At 39.1% G+C, this 22,494-nt stretch overlaps 2 protein-coding genes across 3 annotated transcripts in view; one reads left to right on the top strand and one right to left on the bottom strand.

Annotated features, from left to right (window-relative positions):
• Positions 1-1,338: 1,338 nt before the first annotated feature.
• On the bottom strand, positions 1,339-11,678 carry slc2a11a (solute carrier family 2 member 11a). Of its 2 annotated transcripts, none has more exons than XM_008408783.2 (12): positions 11,568-11,678; positions 11,220-11,318; positions 10,476-10,636; positions 9,665-9,789; positions 9,429-9,558; positions 9,184-9,332; positions 8,435-8,622; positions 7,311-7,421; positions 6,527-6,628; positions 6,336-6,411; positions 2,762-2,889; positions 1,339-2,069 (listed from the first exon to the last, which is right to left on the bottom strand). In XM_008408783.2, exons 1-12 carry the CDS (start codon positions 11,589-11,591, stop codon positions 1,854-1,856), a joined length of 1,509 nt encoding a protein of 502 aa, XP_008407005.1. In that variant the 5' UTR covers positions 11,592-11,678; the 3' UTR covers positions 1,339-1,853. The 2 variants fall into 2 exon arrangements, with proteins under 2 accessions (XP_008407005.1, XP_008407006.1); XM_008408784.2 differs by having other exon boundaries at positions 1,844-2,032.
• Positions 11,679-15,113: 3,435 nt separating this feature from the next.
• Positions 15,114-22,494, top strand: part of tgfa (transforming growth factor, alpha) — a 12,686-nt gene continuing 5,305 nt past the window's right edge. Inside the window, exons 1-6 of the mRNA XM_008408782.2 lie at positions 15,114-15,475; positions 16,448-16,609; positions 16,722-16,901; positions 20,488-20,602; positions 22,112-22,261; positions 22,363-22,454. Coding sequence (XP_008407004.2) covers positions 15,436-15,475; positions 16,448-16,609; positions 16,722-16,901; positions 20,488-20,602; positions 22,112-22,261; positions 22,363-22,454 — 739 coding nt within the window. The 5' untranslated portion in view covers positions 15,114-15,435. The remainder of the gene's footprint in view (positions 15,476-16,447; positions 16,610-16,721; positions 16,902-20,487; positions 20,603-22,111; positions 22,262-22,362; positions 22,455-22,494) is intronic.

Here is a 22,494-nt window from a genome sequence, read left to right on the forward strand (position 1 = left end):
CACAGAGGTCTCCTGCCATCCCTAAAAAAATAACACCCTGGGCGGTTGCCCATATTGCCAATGTCAGAAATTGCACCATTAAACAGCAATTAACAACGCTCAACTATGAACACTGTCCAAGGCCCAATAAGCAAGAAGTAACCAAGCAGGAGGAGCACCTTGACTGTTCTCATCCTCCCTCCTGCTGCAACGTCTGCCACCATGACAGGTGAYGAAAACAAAGAGCAATGAGCATGCTCTGTGTTCTTACGTTCTTGTTTTATTTATTCGCCAATTAAATATAAAATAAAATAGCTACTGCAGTGTACGCAGAGCATTACAAGAACAAAGAACGGCTCTCAGTGAGGCTTCAGCACTATAGGACTTGGTCAAGATCCATCCAGAAGAATCGGATCGTCCATGAATGTCATATTACTATATTGCACTTTGGTCACAGCGTTGTCCCATATATGCAACACCTCAGTCAAAACCTCCACACAGGAATTCAGCGCATGAGTGACAACTTTTTTTCATCGCAGATGCAACATATGTTTCAGTAAATACAGCTAGCTTTGCTAGCATCACGTCCACAGATCTTACCTTTCTTTAAGCTTTCCTTCCAAGTGACGTTAAAAATTGGACGAAGTTCCACCGTCTGTGAAAGCGAAGCGCTGCTGATTTTACATGTCGCCATATCTTATGATTTATGCAGCGCTATTATATTAATGACGCTCAGAGGAAACCACTGCGCATGTCTGGAGCTCCGCGTGCGAGTAAAGGTGGAGCCGATGGGTGACAACAGACACTAAGTCACGTTATTGCTGGGATTTTACGGCGCCACCTTAAATCCCTGAACTTCACATTTTAACGGAAGAAAAGAGCAACGAGACTTGGATGTAACGAGTAACGCGACACTTTTGTAGAAATGTAGTGAAGTAGAAAGTACAGATACTTACTGTAAAATGTAGTGGAGTAAAAGTAGAAAGTATCCATTATTAAATCTACTTAAGTAAAGTACAGATACACGAAAACTGTACTTAAGTACAGTAACGAAGTACTTGTACTTCGTTACTTCCCACCACTGGTCTTCACAATACCATTTGTACAGAAGCAATAACTAAAAAACATTTGAGGCCTTCACAGAACTGCTGAATTTACACTGGGAACCAACTACACACCAGTGGGATGAAGCTTAATTAAAGGAAAAAAGATGGTTAAATAAAAATGCGCTCCACACATGTTCAGCTTTTATGTGTATGTCATTTGAAAATCATGCATCAGATTCCTTCAATAACTTCAATTGAAGTTGGTGGTTGTAATGTGAATACTTTCGAAAGGCACAATATTATTTGTCTAATCACAAGTTCACAAATACTATTTTTATTGACAATATTTGTTCATGTAATTTTACTATTTTAGACACACAAACATTTGTTTTCATGGAAGAACTCCATGTCTCAGCAGCAATCGTTGCATAATAAGTACATATTTACAAGTACAAACAACTCCAACATCATGAATCAAATAATTTAGAAACATGCCTTTACAACATTCTTAATAGACAGAAAAAACATTTTTTTTTAAAAGCTATGCAGGAAACATAATTAAACAGGCTTTGTTTCAGTCATAAAAACAATGAATATCAAATGAACCTTACCTGGTTTGACATTTTAAGCTGAAATAGTTTTAAATAAAATGTAGTCAGTTTTGTCTGTCAAATGGAGACTCAATTTTCTATATTTAGGTTAACATTTTGGCGTTTTGATAGTGAGACAGGAACACCCTCCTTGTGTTTCACCTACAGTTTATTTTCTTCCTTTATTAATAAAACGAAGCATACAATGGAGTGGTTGTTAGAGGGGTAAATAGTCGGCCTATAAGGCCGTAGAAAGACACACTTTGCCCAGCTTATATTGAGTCTGTAGTTCCAAACTTCTGTCATTTTGGCCTTTGAAGTTCATCCTGTGGAATTCACTTGTGATGACTGACAGAGATTTTCCCTTCGTCTCTGGTAAAAACAGGCCAATGTACAGAGCGGACGACAGGCAGATGGCTGCGAAAGGCACAAAGCAGTATTCACTCAGTCCACTCTGCAAAAATAGCAAAAATAAATAAATAAATTAAATAAATAAATAAATAAATAAATAAATAAATAAATAAATAAATAAATAAAAACAACAACAAAAAAACACTTAAAATTATTGCTGTTCTTTATTCTGCACAGATTGAGGCCTAGAACTCCTAGTGTGTTGTGTTGTGTTAAAGTAATTACAGGAAATACCTCGAGGTTCAATATTTGGCTTAAATGTGATAAATATATGAAAAAAAATCTCAAATATAGTAAAATCTAATATGAAATATTTTTTATTAGCAAATTATAAGGTCATGCATGTCTATTGTTTCAGCTCAAATAGCATTAAAAAGTCCAATTGTTTGCATCAAATCATTAAATATATATATAATTTACTTTATTTTCAGAGTTTTGCTATTGTTTGCATTTTTATATTCATTTTTTATCTTTAAAAAGCAAAATAAAACAGAAGACATAGTGATAGAGATAATTTTCAAATATCCCAGGTCTAGCTCCTTTGCATAGTGAGCAGTTTCAGAACTGTATGTGAGATGTACATTTCAGCCTCCTTCCTTACCTTATGCAACAGTGATCTTTTTTTCCTTTTCTTTTACAAATCTTTTCCCACGTCTGAATCACTTCATTTTTAAACTACATGAACTACCGGTGCAGCGGGTGTTTTAAATAGAGGGACAAAGGCTGCAGACTGACCACCAGAAATGGGAAGATCATCCCAACGATGAACAGGTTGAGCCACATCATGGAGCCAGCAATCATGTATGCAGCTGGCCGCGCCGCCTGATTGAAGATCTCAGTGGGAAGAACGCCGGTTACTCCAGCTGAGAGAGAGAGTAGATGAGAAAGCACAGTTTAGTAAGAGTATTAAACTTTACTTGAATTTTTAAGGTATGAGGCACAAATTAAAAGTAGAAAGACAAGTATTTTTAGTATTTATTTTAAAAGACATCCCTGTTACATCTCCAGCATATTCTGATTTTTTGTTTGGATAATGATATTACAAATAATACAGTATTAGTAATCTTTATTTCATTAACTGCTCATACTGCAGGACGGACACAGTCCAGCAGATATAATCAGGGGTGAAAGTAGTTTTAAATTCTTGGGGGTACTATGATAAATAAATAAATAAATAAATAAATAAATAAATAAATAAATAAATAAAATTATTATCACAAATGATAATGCACATTATTGTGCAAAGAAAGGTAGCAAGCATTTTATTTGCACACACGCACGCACATACACCTACTAAGGCATGCTACTCTGTGTTACTGACATTGTGGAGATTCCTACACAGTCTACATCCCGGAATAGCACCTGACCCAAACTCTTGCCTGAGTTGTTCTGGAAATCTGCCTTTGAAATACAATCATGAAGCCCTTTTATCCCCAAGGCTCCTGAATGACACAAGCCAAGAACTTCTAGGTTCTGGACCTCTATAAAATTGTCTAGATTGCTCTTCTGCTTTTGTTTCTTATGTTTGGTAAAATAGTCACAGCATTAAATTGTTTACAAAAACTAATAAAAATAAATATAATAAGTCACAGACTGTTCCTAACACTATGCAATGATTAATACATGAATAATCCTAATGAATTAATTGTAATTAAAAATAATAGTGGATAAAAGGCTTCAGAACATTTATACCACAGCAAGTATGGAAAACCACAAAAACAAATATTAAATCATATATAAATCTATTAATCTCTTCATGTTAAATAAATAAAAAGTATAACGTTTTATTTAAGTATTTATGTCAGCTTGAGTCATGCAGAGCTGAGCTGATCATTTCCATAACAACGATCAGAAGTAAGTTGTTGTGCCAGAAGTCCAGTGATCTCACTGATGAGGTCATAGATGACATTATGTACATCACAGTAGATCAAAGAAGTTCTGATGCTTGAATACTGGAATCTCTAAGCATCAGTCAGGATCCAGACATTTCTTGGAGTTTCAGATTTGTGTAGAGCAACAATGTTTAGTTTTGCGACGGCGCTTGTTCCCCTGATATTCCCGGTTGGTTGGGGCATCGGATATGCCGTGACGACTGGGATGAAGAAAGTGTGCGATCGTTTCTTTCCAGGTAAGGATTGCAAAGAAGAAAACGATCAGGATGAAGAGGACGATCTGTTTTGGAAAGGATTTCCATCCAGTTCCAGAAAACAAACCGACCCGGCTGGGGAGGTTTGTTCTGAAAAGGTGTTGGATGTTGGGACCTTGGACTCCATCTCGTCCTCTGAACGAGACAGTACAGAGGATGATGGTACTGTCTCTGGACAAACCGACCCGGCTGGGGAGGTTTGTTCRRAGACGATGGTACACCGTGAGGGTGAGAATACAGTCGCAGAAAAATCTAACCCGGCTGGGGAAGATTGGTCTGCGGCTGATCTCGCAGCCAAAGCTGTGGCTGAAGTKACAGCCAAAGCTTTGGTTTCGCTGGTCCCATCGGTTTCCTTACAGAAGAGTCCTCTGRAGGGCACATTCACAGGCGCCTTTGAAATACAAAGTTCCCCGGACGAGGAACTTTGTATTTCAGTTGCTGATTTGTCCAGAAAACCACCTCTAAATGTAAATATCTCTGTTGCTGTCGAGGTTTCCTGTTCCCCTAACGTTTATTCAGTAGCTAGTGTTGGCTCGGATCTGCCAGATGTAGGGAGGACATCTGCAGGACCAGGACAAGCGGAGGAGAACTTCTTCAAGTTCTCCRATGAGCTCCAGAACAGCTGGGTGAACGCTGCYTTCCAGAGCATCCTAAACCTGAGCGTCACCAAGCGGTGTCTCGCTAAGGAAAGGGYTTTTCTGGAGGCATCGTCCATCCCCTGCTGTGGGAGTCTCCTCCTCTCAGCTGTCCGTCAGCCCGGCAAGCATTTTTGTCAGGAAGACCTTTCCCCAGTTCTGATGGAGCTGAGGGAGAAGAAGCTGCAATCAGGCGTGGGAAAGGACTACGACATCAAAAGTTTGCTGGAGTCTGTGCTGGTCTGGCTGGATTCGTTTGGCGGCGACACAGATAGAGAGTTGTACGACAACGACTCTTGCTCTAACTGTGGAGCCACTTCCCTCAGGCTCCTGAACAACGGCGCCCTCATTGCCCTTCCACCAGTATTATTTTCAACCAGTATATCTATACTGCTTGAATACTGGTTGGATTTGGCGTGCAAACGCCGTTGTTCAGGCTGCGGGTCACCCTGGCAGAAAAAACACTGCCTGACCGATAACAAGGTCCTGGTGTTTTTTCTGCATAGGTTGACCAGGAAGCACCAAACAAAAGCCACTCAGACCATCGATGTCCCTGCAGAATGTGGGACGGAGACGTACCACCTGTCCTCCGTCATCTGTGGGGATCCAAAGCTAACAGACTTCTACTGTTATGTAATGAAAGGAGAACRAACCRTGAAGRCAGACAAYGAGCATGTCTTCACTGCAGACAGCGACTGCAGTGAAGACATGTCCAACAACGGWTTCATTTACATYTAYGARARGAATTGATCAGACACCAGAGGACAAAAGGTAAAAAGATTTGACAGGTTTCTCTCCGGGCACTCCGGCTTCCTGCCACAGTCTGAAATCTCCACTGAAATGATCCAGTAGGCAGAGGTGGACCCCTGGAGGCGGGTCGAGCAGGCCTGGAGTGGGTCCCCCAGCAGGAGACTGAGCCCAAAAGGCCCAGTTTCCTGCTGGGGGGAGCACGGGGGTTAGCACAGGGAAGTGGAGGCAGGACAGAGCACAGGGAGGCGGAGGAGCAGCGGCGGCAGACTCTGGAGACGGCGGCGGAGGAGCAGCGGGAGGCGATCGCTTTGTCTCTCTCTCTCTCTCTCTCTGTATATATATATATATATAGTGGGAAGTGGGAAAAAAGTTATTTATTAACTGATTAAGTCGTGTTTTAGATTGTTCTTGAAAAACTAATCAGTTACGGCTGATTAGTGGGTGAACTCATGGCTGCACAGTGAACCCGTTGATTTTTTACAGCTGACAGCCTCTGCCATCCCTTGCAGGTACTGCTACCCCCACTAAATCTTAGGGGTACGCAGTACCCGACTGTACCCTCTTACTTTCACCCCTGGATATAATACAGTGAGACTGGATGAGTGTAGAGATGTTATGTTAGCAGACTTATTTTGCAGCATTACTCGTCTTTAAGACTTGGAGAAAAACATACATCTGTGCATATTTAGGGATGAGTTGCAAAAGGTTTAAAAAAATAAAAAAACACGCAGATTTTATTTAAGATTTTATCTTGAGGAAAGCATTTTGTTCAGCTTACCTGGTCCCATCCCAAAGCTGAGAATATAGGTGAACATGCAGGCCATGCTCAGGTAAGACATCCAAGACACATACCGCTGTTTTGAAAAAAGAAGCATCTTGTTTTTAACAAAATGATCAAATATGCAACGTTAAAATAAAAATAATTACAAGTAAAAGCTGCAGAGATTTGTTGGAGCTGATGCTGATTACCTCAAATGACAGAGCGATGGTGAAGACGATGGCGCAGACGGTCATGAGGAGGAATCCTCCCATCAACATGAACCTCCGACCTTTACGCTCAACCAGCAGATTCTGAAAGGGTCAAATACTCATTTTTCAGACTCTGTTTTTATTGCTGCAGATATTCTGAGATTTGGTCAACTTTTATGTACTTGCATTGAACAGACATCCACAATATGCAATGGATTAAACATTATTTAAATAGTCTAAGACTTGCTGGTTAAGGCAGGCTATCATTAATGATCTTCTCTCTTTTTTATCTCTGTTTTCTTAAACAGACATCCTGAAGGATTCACTCAGTTCTGATTGGTCAGGTGGTACATTTTTTTAATGACACCATAATATGCAGACTGAGTCAAATTACTACAGAGCTAATAGTATGTGGAAGAGGATGTCGAATCAAAAGAAGAAAATCAAATTACTTAAGTACTGTACATGGTAAAGGAAAAAAGAAAAAAAAGGAAAAAGTGATATATCTTCCTCTTCAGACAACGTATGTTTCCTCACTCCATATCTGGTGCATGCTATTCATAGTCTGATGCAACATACAAAGCTACAGTGGGCATTTTCACTCTACTTAAAGTCAGTTTCACTTTATAAGTTTGAAGTTTCATTTCTATTGCTGGAAAGAAATTTGCTTTCTAAGTCTAAGCACCGATTCACGCTTTTCCTCTTTTGTTAAAGCACTGCCAGTTGCAGCTTTTCTCCCTCTTCAGCAGGTTTTATAACAAGAGACTAAATGGCAGAAACTTACACACATAATACACGCAGTGAACTCACAAGTCCCAGTGCCGATTGTGACATACTGAATTTGCTCTTCAGATATGCCGGCCTCTTTAAAAACGTAAGATGCATAGAAGTAAATCTGTAAGAAGAACACAAAATGCGAATATGTTACGAGGGATCAGTACTCTTTTTAATGGGGTTTTAGTGCTTTTAAGTCGATTGTGCCCGCATTTGTGCTCTGAGTATTTGTGTTAATACAAAGTCTTTGCTAAAGCTGCCAAAAATGTGGTTAAGAGGTCTTAAAGATTTAGTTAGCGTTTTCTGTTGTCATAATGCTTCGAAATGTTGCAAAGGTGCACAAAGTTCATCATAGAAATACAAAAAAATAAATGATTACATAATACAGCCCAAGCAATCATGTAATTTTGAGTTTATACTCTAGAATCGAACGGGTATCTTCAAGAGCAGGACTGTTAGGAGCAGGAGGTGTTTTCTTCTAGTAAAGTAATTTCCAGTAGTAATTTTCTGCTGGTTTGGAAAATATTTTGTGAAATTGCAGCTTTTAATATGTATGAAAGCAACTGTGAATCCAGAAATTTACCTAAAGGTTCTGGGAATTAATCTGTAAGTCTCTGAAACTATTCTGCAACTTGCTGACAGTAACCCGTCGTTTTTTGGATACGTACCCCATAAGTTCTGGAAAATAGCTGTTCAAATTCCAAAAAGTAATCTAAAGGTTCCAGGAAAGTATGATGCATGTGATGTATTGCCTCCCAAATTATTTTAAAATGAGTTGAAATCATACATAAAAATAATTGGGGCTCTTTTACACATCTACTAGGATGCTTCTGCAGCTGCCTACAGTAATAAACCATTTCGAGAACAAATTGTAAAGAACATAAAGTCCAAACACAAACTTGGCAGCTCAACCGGGCGGTTCTGAGAAATCCTTCTAAATTTCCCACCAACATCTCAAAGATTCATCAAAGGAAACTGTGACCACAAGAATGTCAGATAATGTTGCTGTACATTATCTGTAAGTCCCTGAAACATTGTAGTATATATATTTTTTACCTCCTCCAACAGCTACATTACAAGTCTCTTACATCATGACAGCAGGCCTCAGTGAAAGACCCAGACCGGAGAGCTTACCGAATCGTTTCCACAGAGCTGCATGGCACTGCTGATGATGATGACAGAGATGAGCTGCCAGCGCACAGAGCGATCAGTGAAAAGCTCCCATGGCCGCCTTGGTCTCATGCCTTTAGTTTCTGCCTGTTCCTGCAGGATCTCATCGAGCTCACTACTCTCAACCTCACAGCCTCGAAGACGACGCAGAGCTAACCAAAGGGGGTGGGGGGAAACATACATGAAGCATCTGGAATTAAGTAAGAAATACTAATACAACAAAAAAAAAATCTACAAGGTAAAGTACTCCTTTGAATAAAAATGTGTTTTTAGTTTAGTAATGATTTCTTCTGAGGTAGCCCTCGTATCAGCCATGGTACATGTACCATAGATTGAAAACTGTGGCTTTAAATAAAAGCTTATTCATTCGTTATGAAACCCAGGCAAAGTACAGACCTAAACACAACCAAGAATCTTTAGCAACACTTGAAAAAGCCTCTAGAGACATATAGACTGTCAGGTGTACATACAGCAAGATGGCAAAGCAAGAGGCCGGTTCTACAAAGCTCTTATTTCCTTATACATATGATATCCTTCAATTTTTTTTTATAAAACATCCATCCACGCATCCTTCCACTTATTTTTCCTTCACAATTGTTCTCTGTTTTTTGGTTGTTATGGGACGATGCGTAAAAAAGTTTCAAGGGGTATAAACACTTTTGAAAGCCACTGAAGGTCGACTGTGCTTCACCAGAACATAATACTGTACCTACCATTAATACAAGCCTCTTTGTCCCCTCTGTCGATAAGCAGGTATCTGGGACTCTCTGGAAACCACGGCAGGGTCAGAAGCTGGATGAAGCCAGGAATAGCATTACTGGCTAGCAGATACTGCCAGCATGACTCACACCCCAAGATCTCCCTTAAGAAACAAAACACACTTGTTTATTCATTTGAAAAACAGAGACACACTTTTAAAATCCTGGATCGGCGTATCTAGAGATGCCAGAAAGCACACCTGAGACCAACGACCTGCCCCAGGACGACGCCGAACGCAGTGAAAACAGCCGATGACAGAGAGATGGCTCCTCTCAAGTGCTTTGGTGCGCTTTCTCCAAAATACATGGGTTGTACATTCATGCTGATTCCTACGAACACAAACGTGCTCTCTCTGTAAATGAACTCTCACTCTGAATGAATGAATGTTACCCTGAGGCATGCATGGGCGATTTGGAAAATGTTTAATTGCCGTACCAGCGTTTATTCCGATCAGGACACGTGAGAGCATGATCATCTCGAACGACCCGGCAGCTCGGCTTGTGAGGGCCAAGAGAGCGCCGCTCATGAGGAAAACATTGTTCAGCAGCAGACATTTTTTCCTTTGTAGATGAAAAAAACAAACAAACAACAATTTTGCTGAGATTTTATGTCACAGAACAAGACAAAATTGAGAAGTGAAAGATACATGATTTTCACATTTATTTTGCAAATAAATGCTTAAAATTGTGGTATACATTTGTACGCAGCCCCTCTGAGTCAATACCTTCTAGAAAAACCTTATCAGCTTTGAGATTTATGTCAGATTGGATAGATTGGATTCAGTAGTAAATATCAATGTTCACGTCTCACGTCTATTTTGATCTGGACTTTGACTTGGCCTTTGTGCACCTGGCTATAATTTGATCTAAACCATTCAGTTGTAGCTGTATCTGTGTGTTTTGGGTCATTGTGCTGCAGGTCTGGTCCTCTTGGAGGATGAATGAATGTATGTTATTCTTTTCATATTGAACTAATGTGCGTTTTTCTTTCACGTCACAATTTTGCAGATAAAATCCCAGCAGGCTTGGTGACCTAAACGTGACAGCATACGCAAAGGGTACGTGAATACTTTTACGAGGCAGTGGAAACAGATGCAGTCGATACAAAACACCAAAAGTGAACATTGTTACATATTTACCAATAGCATTTAAGCTTATAGGTTAGCACCATCCACAGGTGATTAGATGAAAAATGAGAGTAAATGAACAATCTCTGATGACGGCAGCAGGTCTATCATTCACTGTACCTCCCAAAGCGGATGGTCATTGGTCCCGCTATGAGCGCTCCGGCAAATCCCCCCAACGAGAAGATGGAGACAATGATTGTCCACACCAGAGTCACCTGGTAGTCCTCCAGCTGGATGTCCCAGCGCTGCAGGAAAGTCTCATTGATGAAGGCTTGAATGAACTGTAAGAGAGAACACGAAGGTCAATATTTGGTGCTGGATCAATGGTTAACACTGACACTTATCATCTCTGTTAGCTCGGTTTCATGCCTTGGTTTGTACATTAATGCTTCGGGAGGTGATCCACGCAAAACAAATGCTTCCATATGTCTTTTAATGTTTCATAATCCCTCACTTCTCAGAGTGTATTTATAGTTTAAACTTAAAGAAGATTTTGCTCTTTAATTTTCATTGCAGATGCTTTGCTCAGCAAAAATCATGAGAAACAATCTCACCTCAAGAAATTAGATTTTGCTGCTCACCATATCTGGGCACTTTACAAGAATGACTAATCACTGACACAGCAGACCTAATTCTCACTTGCGCCAAATCACTGTCTGACCCAAATATTAGGTCACAGAGTCTGCAGACTTCTTACAAGCAATGAAAACTTTTGTGAGCCATAAAAATCTTCTGCTTAAATCCATCCCGTTTCATGTGAAAGAGATGCAATTTGGACTTTTAGAGCAACCGTCTTCATAACATATGTTTGAATGTAACTCGCAGTTATAGTGGAAATCCCTCACACAGACACAAGCAGCTTACAGTGGTTGGAGAATTCATTATGGCCAGGTTGTAGCCGTACTGCAGCGTTCCTCCGATGGACGCAGAGGCAACCATGAGCACCAGCGTCAGAGGACTACCCTGCCACAACAAGGAAATGAACATTTTCACTGATGACATGTAGAAACACAGAAAAGGATGTGAAGTCAGAGACTATCATGAGAGCAAAACTGTTTCTAATCTCAATTTTAAGTTTAATTCACTTATAAGTTTGGAAATTGCACTCATGGACATGCTAAAATCTTTGAATAAAAATACATGTAAAACATTCAATAAAACATGAAAATAAGCTCCTTTCGGGTAATAAAGAAAAATAAATGAATTGTTTACCTTTTGCATCCCTGAAGTTGTCATGTTTAAGTTGAGGTAAAGGTGATTCAGTGAGGACCAGCACAGGCGGAGAGATCAGCTGATTGCAAACGGTGAGAAGCCAGAAGCTTGACCTGAACAGCAGCGGACAAAATGTGTTTGCATGAAGTAGAGTTACATGCAGGGTCTTATTTGATTGGCTGAAGTTGTTAAACAGCCTGTTAACACATAAACAGCCAAACAGTGAGGTGACGCTTCACCAGCATTCTTTGGACAACACAGAAATGATTTATCTGAGAAAACTGCATATTCTTCCTTCAAGTTTAAAGACTGTAAAATATGCAGCTCAGTGGGAGTTAAACAGGGATGCTAAGAATGGGCAGATACAGCCACATGGAGGTTTATTTAATAAGTAAACTGCAGAATGAATGGATAACTTGTGATGTCACGTCAAGAACATCAACCTGTGGGAAATATTCTGGGATCAAAAACTCACAGCAACATTAATTGTGATCAATTTATATTTTTTGTTCATTTTTTTTGTAAATAAATTGGATAGTGAGTCCTTTGGAGACAAGAAAATACCCTTTCTTAATACCAAAGAACTTCACAAAATATATTTTCTAACAATTATTTGTAACTTTAATATTCACATACCAATTATCTTTTTTGACACTAATAATGTGAGATATATGAGATATGGAAACTGAAATATTTCCAGTTTATAGACAACAAAAAGTACATTTACTTTGTTGAAAATATGAAATCTTGAAGGGATGTAAATAAATGAATAAATAAATAAATAAATAAATAAATAAATAAATAAATAAATAAATAAATAAATAAATAAATAAATAATACTTACCCTCTAAAAAAAGCATCCTGATCAAAGGTTTGCATTTGTTGTCATTTCTTAGAACCTGGATGGCTAAAAGTCTGTATTAACTGAAGTGAATTAAACAACAATAACCAGCAGATGGCGCTGTTTCCCACCCCTCCTGCTGGACTCTATTATTAATGGACGATGTCCTTGGCAGAAGAGGAGCTGGAAGAAGCACATTTATAAAAGTTTACACGAATCACTTAAGGGACAGTAATACTACCCTCAGAAACAGCAGCTTGTTGTCATCAGCTGATACTGTAAAGGCATCAGACGTAATTTTGTTTTTCAGATCTCTTAGGTCTTAAATTAAGTAAAATTAAATTAAATAAAATTCTTATTTTGAAGCTCATGAAAAAGCAACAAAATTAGACTTGAAATGCTGTACAAAACAAAACAAAAAAAAAAGAACAAATTAAAAGTAAATGCAAGCAGAAAATGCAAAGTACTGAAGTTTCTAAGAATAACCGAGTCTAGTCCGACAAAAGCAGGCTATCCATTCACCTGCATCGCTTTGCAACTTGAAGTGATTTGAGATTCTGATAAGATCTGAGTCAGATAAATAAGTCCATCTTGAAAAATCCTACAAATGAAATGTTTTACTTCTGCGTTAAACAGGGAGCACCATCTGTCTTTAATGGGAACATTACTGTAGCTACTGCCATCTTTGCTGGTGCTGTCAGTTTTTATCTTATTCATTTTACTAAAATACATATTGTCAACATTCATCCTTTGCTGAGTAAATTCAGGTCCTGAGAGCCCAGTCTATATAATTTTATATTTGTTGGAATGTTCAAAAATCCACATTTCAGCGGATTGTGGCCAGAAGATTTAAATTTATTATTATCAGCAAATCTGTTGGACAGATGACTGAGCAGAAGGAGCGCAGGATTAAAGGTCAGCCTAAAGTTGGAGGGAAAACAAATCATCTGAAATACTGAGAAATGAAAGGAGAAACAGAGGAAAAAAAGACAGGTTGTACGACCACAGTGGTGCTACGTCAAGGTCGGGGTTTCCTGGTTTTGGAGACAAAAGCTGGTCAGCCCAGACACTGCATCAAAACACGGAACACAAAGCCTTAACATCCGTCCATCATTTTCAATAAAAGGCCCTTCTTTGAGCACCAGGTCTTAAGCTTTCTTGGCATCTGAGAATAAACTGTAACAACGTCTTTATTTATGTGTCCCTTTCTAATCTCTGATTCTAAACATAGGACGGAATCCATGGTGTTTCCCTTATCCCTACAGCCACTTTACTGCTGATTAAATTATTGCTTGCTTTCTATATAGTCACTGACTCTGTCACTTAGCAACAGATTTATCTCAATCAGAAGTTAAAACAATAGACAGTCTACTTTCTGGCTTGGTATAGCGGTAAATATTACACTAAAATTACACAGACAAAATGTACAACTTTTCTCAAAAATTAAACCTCAAATAGCTTGTGATGTATGATTATAATATATCATATTTATCAGAATATTATTCTGAAACAGCTGTGGGGATTAGAGGATTGTAGTTTCAGTAAGAGTCAATGGGGCATTTTTTTTCTCAGATTTGTTATATGAAAAAAATATATATATTTTTTAAAGTGTTTTCTTTAGCATCATGTTTTAAAAGTGACATTTGAAGGACAAAAGCTCTGATAATTATTCAGTGTTTGGAAGTTTGATCAAGATTTAGCCTAGAAAAGCTGAAAAAATATTAATCTGTACCTTTAGAGCATTTTTAAGTGTACATTTTGTACTTAATGATGAGTCAAGAGGGCAGTTCTTTTTAAATCAGATTGTGCTCAAAAACAAACAATACATAAAAGTGAATATTTTTGGAAAATCACATTCAAGACTGATCTAAAAAAAACAACATTCCCAACATTTGGGGAACAACTGTTGTGTATTTATTTCTTTCCATAGTGAAAACAGTGACATAAAGTAACAGAACTGACATCTGAACAGTACAAACCTTGATAATTGTTGAATGTTTGGTAACTTTAAGCAGGGATAAAGTTGTTTAATAAATAATGCATTTCTTTTGTACTGCTCCGTTTTTACAGAATTTGTCCAGAAGTATTCTTACCATTTCTTCCGTCTCATGCAGCAGCTGGAACAGAACTGTGGCCCTTCTGACTACGCCATCCGAGATTCACAAAGGAGCCTTATGGTAGGTCCTTCCTCCCTAAGGCTAAACAATAACATCACTACTCACAATAAACTCAGTAGGTCATTTACATCCCTGCTATTATTTGCACATTTTTGCATTTCTTCTCTTTTTTTTGTTGCTATAAGTTTGCCATTTTTGCATTTATGGAAGAGTTTACACATTTGAAATGATTGGATGTAGACTTATTATTATTATTATTATTATTATTATTATTATTATTATTATTATTATTATTATTATTATTATTATTATTATTATTATTATTATTATGACCTTACTATATGGCTCTTATTTTCTGTTTTTGTTGCTATCTTCGTGTACCTGAATGCTTCTACCGGTCACCACCGCCGCTGCTGACTTGAACGTTCCCACTGAGTGACATTAATAATTAATAATTCAGGTAGCAGTGTTACTAAAGTGAGGTGTCACACGGTATAATTTATATTTATTACATATTAAACAAGCCAAACACAAAGCGAGTGATATTGAGGTCAGAGTGAGACCTCCTCTCCCCCTCCCCCATCTGTCTCTAATTGGTCTGCTCTGACAGGATTACGCGAGTTTCCTCAATTGAGCAGCAGCGCCAAGTGAAAGGCTGTGGCATCCAGGAGAGAAGATACGGAAAACTCGGCTGTAGTTGCTTCAAAACCACTTTATCTATTGTTTTTCTTTCTGCCCAGTGGACTAGATGCTCGTGTTTGACAGTGGTCGGCGGCTGTAGCTCAAGGATTCCCGGGTTAAAAGAACCATCAGGGACATCGCTGCTGTTTCTGCTGCTGCACCTCTAATGTGGTTCTCCAACGCGCCCGCATTTCTCTGAAGCCGCTCTTCAGATCCCTCAGCCGGCACAATGACTCGGATTTTGTGGGATGCTATTTTTCTCATAAGCGGTGAGTCTTTGATCTACGTTTGAGCTGAAATATTTTATTTTAGATAACTGTTTTATTTTTAAATTATAAACAACTTGTGTGGCAAGCAGGGTTGACAGTAAAATACAATTTTAATACCAATTAAGTAGTAATCTGAGAATAATATTTAATGCACTTCTATTTGAATTAAAATGACATTTTGCTGTGCGTCCTGCTGGTTTCAGTTTTTCTGGTCGTCACTGGGCCTGCTGTGTATTTATAAAGCCTCGGTCTCATCCTTTTAGTGGATGTTTCACCCTGTAAACCATTGTTTGGTAAAAAGGTAAAGCTAAAGGTCACATTGTCATAGGTAAATATGACTGATTTGATGTTTTTCTTCAGACTTTGCATTTGTTTAACAGAAACGTTGCAATTCATTTCTTTTTTTTTTACGTGGATTAAAAAAATATATATTTAAGGTGTCATTCAAACTCTGTGGAGTTCTTACTCTGTCCTGTCTCACATTTGCCAAAGCCATCTTGATGATTGCCAAGTCTGCGAGGAAAACATGTGGACTGATGAGACAAACGTCTTTTGGAAGACGTTCGTCATGTTGCCTCTAGAGAAGAACTTCTTCAAACTTTCACTTTCCAGCAGGACAAGAACCATAAACTTTCAGCCAGAGCTGCGAAAATGGAGTAGTTTAGCTCTGGCTTTAAACGTCCAGTTAAAAGCATATTGATGAGTTGGAATGGTCTCGTAAAAGAGTTTAGACCCATATCCAATTGGGAATTTGTGGGCAAGACTTAAAAATAACATTCACAGGCCCTCTCCGTCCAATCTCACCGAGTTGGAGCCATTTAGAAATAGATAAAAAATGCAGCGTTTTAAGTGGATCTATAAATTATTGGTTCAGGAGAGCTAAATACAAATGCATATTTAGAGATTGTTCTTTTTTTTCCAGAGGAGAAGTGTATAAGTTATGCTTAAAAACACTTGTATTCCCTTGTGCAGGTTCCTTCTTTACATTTGGAGCAGGTCCGAGCAGTTCAGCTGTGATTGAAGCGAATGTTTCCATCGAGACACTCGCCACCTCTGCTCCAGATGCATCCAGTAGCAACTCTTTGACCACCAGTGGCAAAGGAACAAGCACTGCTAACTTTCTTACAAGTAGAAGTAAGTTAAGTAATTGTAAAAATGCATAAAAGCAGTCTTTTCTCTTTCTTTTTTTTTTTTTTTTTTTTTTTTTAGCTTTCCGTAGGAGTTTATCTTTGCATTTCGTTCCCAGGTTCTCTTTTTACATCAGAGCAAACAAATTCAACAGTCGCAGATGCTGCAGTTAGTCTTAATACCTCTGCTGCTGCTGCTGCTTCTCGCAGCCCAACAAGCAGCTCCTCGACAACCACCAGCAGCACAACCTCGACAACCAGAAGACCTGCCGCAACGACCAGCAAACGTCCAGTTAAAAGTATGTTTCATTCCTCCCCTCACAGCCGTGCTGCTTCCCCGGGACAGATCCACGCTGCCGTTTCCATTATGGGCTCAGTGTGGCTGATAACTGATCCTCAGGGCAGCAATTATGATAAATCAACAATAATGAGCTGTATTTTCAGCTATTTCCCCAGTGCTGGCGCTACAGTATCAAATTATTATGTGAAAAGCAAATGACTTTCCCTTAAGAGCTGGTGTTTTGTGTCAGTGTCTCCCCCCCGCCCCCCCCCACTCAGAATTGTCTGCCAAAATCACATGGAAAGAGAGAGGGCTTGGTAGGCAGATGCCTGCAGGACAACAGAGTGCTTTCATGGAGTCTGAAGGATGGAGACAATGCATGCAGGCTGCGATCCAAACTCCCATTTACCGTTGGAATGGAGAGTGTGACGAGGTCTGTAATGCAGCTATCTGTCTGCATGTCCATCCTCCTTGTCACCCTGAAAGCCACACTGTGGCATCTGTCTCGGGTGCTTGAGAAACACTTTTTGTTTGTTTGCGTCAGCGACTGAGGAATTTGTGTGACAGTACAGCTTACGTGTGAGAAATGCTCTGTTTTATCTGGGTGTTTATTTGTTCGCTCTGGTGCATTTTTTTTTTTTTTTTTTGTCCGTCAGGGTGTAAATTGAGATTGTTGTTTTTATTAAAAAAAAAAAAAAAAGAAACGCAGCTGTTGTTGCTGCAGGGATGTTCACTTTCTAAGATCCCAGCGCGGGTTGATGGACAGAGGTTTTTGTCTGTTCTCTCACCAGGAGTTTTCTTCGGCTGTAATTGTGCCTCCGAGATGTAATCCAGCACATCATGGAAGAACAGGCTTAGCAGCCTTACCGTTGGTGGCGTGGGTGTCGGCTTTAGTACGAGTCTCTGTTTCAGGCCTCTAACAAGCTTTTGTTATTTTTAGATTTATGTCATTTATCGGTACTATGTTGTGAGTATTTTTAAGTAAACCAAATTAGTTTGTTGTACAGCGTTACCTTTCTGGGTTTTTCCCCATTGGAGTGGGGGGGAAAAAACGCACACAAATATAAAAACAGTTGTGTTTTAAAACCCTTTAACTGGACACTGGTATCCTCATAACCTGTAAATGTTTTGGGGTGACAGTTAAGGGTTAAAATTGTATGTGAAGTCATATTTTTTAATAGCTTTAATTTACCTGTAGATAGAAGCATTGGGGACATTGACAGCTTATTATAAATCAAAACAAAGAGATATTAAATCTGTACCCAATTTACAGAATGTGAGAGGAGGAAATTTATCAAGTTGTCAAAAAAAAAAAAAAAGCCATTTCTGCATGTTTCTTTACAAACCAAAATATTTTACTGTAAAACTTGAAGTTAGCTTCCCTGACAGTTCTCAAGCTAACCACAGCAGGAATCACTGAAAGGTTCTTCAGATCTGAGTTGCATGGAGTCGCCTAACCTTTGCCTGTGTTCACACAGGTGTTCCAGCCCAGGGCAAGCAGGCTGCAGTCTGTCTGCGCGTTTCTCACTTCTACCATAAACAGGATGCTTGTTGTCGCCCTACAAGTTTTCTATGAGACTGAGGTCTAGTGTTTGAGGTGGCCACTCTGTAACTTTTCTTATTTGGAACCAAGATGCTGCTCGCTTAGTTGTGCGCTTGAGGGCGTTTCTTTAGTAAAAGGCAATATGACCTTTTTGGGGAGTCTCAATGCATTCAAACTCATCCATTACCTATGCGATTAATAGACCCAACGTCACAATATGATGCTTGTATGAGGAGTTTGTCTGCAGTTCTTGAATCCTAAAAGAACAATTTGCTTTCAACATTTCATAAAATGTTACACAATTTGTCTCTTGGCCACTCAGTGGGTTCTTTGGCAAATCAGAACCTCTTCAGCTCCTATCTTTTGGGGGCTCTTGGTTGGTGTTGTGGCTCACTTTGTCAGATTGCTGTAGCTTAAAAAGTTGGTGGCTGTGAGAAATCTGTAGTTATAAAAAGGAGGATAATCTATTTTAATATTCATTAACCAGTCAGATCTATGACTTATCGAATATGGATTTGGAGAATTAGCTTTTTACTTTTACATTGAGGGATTTCCATATTAAAATCGGTCAGCAACAAGAGATTGTGCACATTTATCAGGTTTAAAGTGTTGTCATATTCAGCGGGGAGACTAATAACTTTTAATTTAAATGTTTTTAAAAGAATCGGTGAGAAATAATCTTTCATGATCAAGACACATTTATTGTTCTAGTCGTGATTTATAAAGCAAAATAAACCCATAAATACATGGGTAATAAAGACCATTAGAGTGAAGAAATGATTATTATGAGCTTGTTTTAGGTTTGATATTTAACTTTAATCTATGAAGCGACTGGAAAAATAAGAGGAGGTATAAGGAAGACTCAGAACCAGCCATGATCCATCAGGTTTCAGGAATAAAAACGTCACAATAGAACAAATTAAATGCTTTGCTTCGGTGTGAATTGAATATTGGCAGAATTTATAGAATCAGTTTGTGTGGTTCTGACTTGCTCCTCCTTTTGACTTGACTAAAGGGGGAATTTTTTAGCTAAACGGTTGTTTTGAAATGGCCAGAAGGTTGTTCCGAGGAAGGGAGGTTTCCAGTTCTGGTACAGGCTGCTGGACAGCTGACCGGTCACATCTTTGGATCACCTACAGGATTCATTTTTGATGAGTCTTTGCTACATAACTTGTCAAATCAAAGCATTCTGCCAGAATGTTGCATAAAAATAGACAAATGTAACGTAGGGTATCTGCACTGATGATCAATCTGTTTTGACCTGGTCTGGCATGTTTGTGTTTCTAAACTCACCTGTGGGGGAGTCAGTCATGAGGAACTGATCAACCAACCAGAAGCAGGCTTCTGCCAACTTATACAGCCACTGATGATGAGATTCTCTCTCTCTCTCTTTTTTTTTTTAATTAAACAAATAATTTAGATGTTAACCAGAAATCACTTTGGTCACAACAGTCTCAGGACTGAGGCCGTTTTCATGAACAATTTTTAAACCTGCAGTAATTCCAGTGTATAAAACAGAGATGCACTGTCAACGTTTGACTCATTTCCAATCAATACCGAAAGTTATGACTAAACGCAAATTATTCTTAAATATTTCTGGATTTTTAAAGTGCCAAAACAACATATTTAACATTCTGCTTTTTTCCAAAGCATGCTAGGTGGTTATTTGAGCCATAACTGCTTAGTATGATCTTGTGCTTCCGATTTGTCTGGAGACGCCAGCAGTCGTCTTGGATGTCTGGGTCTATAATAACATTTGGAAGTGACCTGGAGAAAAACAATTTATGTTGACATCTAAAGCATAAAGGCTTCACTGCATCTCTCTGTGCTCCTGTTGCTGCTCTGACATCTGGACAGAGGTTAGAGACTCTCTGTCCTCAGCAGGGTTATTTTGTTTACCGTGTTGCATCCGTAGCAACAAGTTGAGATGAATTACACCGATTTTGAGGCGATACCGGTAATCAGTGATGTTTTAATATATTAGATGATGTATTAGACATTGTATTGCATTTTTGCTCAAACAGTCTTTACATTTTAAAATAGACACCGTTTTCCCTCACAGAGTTTGTGGCTGCGGCTGTTCGGTCTCACTTCGATGACTGTCCTGACTCTCATCGGCATTTCTGCTTTCATGGCACCTGCCGCTTCCTGATCCTGGAGGAGACGCCTGCATGTGTGTAAGTTATCAGATTATTATTGAGAATCCTGCTTGTCAAATTCTGCTGTGACTCCTGACCTGAAGTCAACAAATTTGCTCTTGGAAGTGAAGCCCATAAGACGTACGTTTTCGTTTTCAGATCAGATGTATCTGACTTAATTGCTGTGATTGCTTTAGATTATTTTTTTTTTGCCTGTGGAAGCTCGCTGCAGCTCTGCATGCTGTTGGAGCAAAGTGTTGCCATCTGCCAGCTGAGATATTAGTGCAATCTTACTATCTGAAGATGTTGGTACTGGAAAGCGGGAGTTCGTTTTATGGTGCATGCTTTTAGTTTGCATTGCCAAGAAATAACTAATAAATCAAGTGATTTAGTCAAACTTTGCAGTAATGAAATTCGACATAAACTGCAGCAATCACACATTCATGTGTTAGTTGTTGGCTAAGCAGAAGGAGTTTTCGTATTCTCTCACCACATTTTAAGGCTGCAGGTTTTTAAATCCTCTAAATCGGTGATAAAACACATTGTTTAGGATTTGAATTGTCAGTATGGTTTAATGTTTTGAAGATGGCTCAGAGTGTTTTTAAAAGTAAACTGCAGAAAGATCTTTTTAGTTTTCATTGTTTCTATTGACATATTTTATTCTTACTAAGCTTATATTTTCTTGCATATGTTATTTAATTGCATCTTATATTGATTAGAGATGTTAATATTTTTAGTCAATATTAATTTCTGGGCTCTTTAGGTTTGACCTGCTGATTTTGACCGTTCTGATTCCTTTTCCATTTTTTTTTCTCCGAAGTGCATTTAAAGATAAAAAGAAAATAATGCTGTGGGTTCTAATAGAGATGGTAGTTTTGAACGTAACAAAATAAAGGAATGTCAAGAATATCCTCATGTTTGCATCACAGCTATTTAACCCTTGAGACCCTCGCTCCCCCCAACAAAAATCCTCAACCTTTATCTAAGTTTGACTCAATAAAAGTGGATCACACACCAAACATGGTGGGATTTCTTAGTTTTCATGATTTCCAGCTTTTTAGAGGAACATTGGCTGGTTGATCTCAAGCGTTTTTGTGATGTCAGATTGTCTTAGTTTGAGACATTTTTGACATGCACATAAACTGATTTAAAAACATAAATCAAGTTATTTTGATTAATGTCTTTTAGTTTTAAATATATTTACAGAGTACATTTACAGGTTTATTTTAACTTATTTGTTCCATGTGCAGTTGTTAGAAATAACAGCTCCTGGCTGCATTACATATGATCCGCTGTGTTTAAACAGTTTTGTCTTGGTTTTATTTATTTATTTACTTACTGGTGGGGATTAATTCATTGCTTTCCACATCCCGCCTGTTATTGGAGGTTTGGCCTTTCAGCCACTGGCCTACAGTGAACCAGGCCACCGTTGCAATGTGTATCTCTGCATGGCCGCTACTTCAGCATTTCCACTGTCTCTCTCGTTCAGCTGCTGCATCAAAACCAGGACCTCCTGACGTCCGTTTCGGCTTTCTGTCCTCGTTGCAGGTGTCACCCAGGCTTTGTCGGGATGAGGTGTGAGCACGCAGACCTGCTAGCTGTAGTAGCGACCAACCACAGGAAGCAGGCTGTGGCCACAGTGCTCGTGCTGTGCGTGATTGGATGCGTCCTCATCATGGTGTTGTGTTCCTTTTTGCAGTAAGTCGCCTGCATGATGCGTTTAAAATTTTAGGCCACCTTTGCAATGTGCATCTCTGCATGGCCGCTGCTTCAGCGTTTCTACTGTCTCTCTCGTTCAGCTGCTGGTGGAGGGAGGACTGTCGGAGGCGGAGCCGAGCGCATCTCTACGTGGCAGAAAAGCACGGAGCGACATGCTATCCACCAGAGAGTGGTACTTCTCTTTCTTTCTTTGCTGTGTGGGATTATATATA

Source organism: Poecilia reticulata, linkage group LG5, assembly GCF_000633615.1.
Source record: "Poecilia reticulata strain Guanapo linkage group LG5, Guppy_female_1.0+MT, whole genome shotgun sequence".
In the NCBI taxonomy this organism is placed as follows: domain Eukaryota; kingdom Metazoa; phylum Chordata; class Actinopteri; order Cyprinodontiformes; family Poeciliidae; genus Poecilia; species Poecilia reticulata.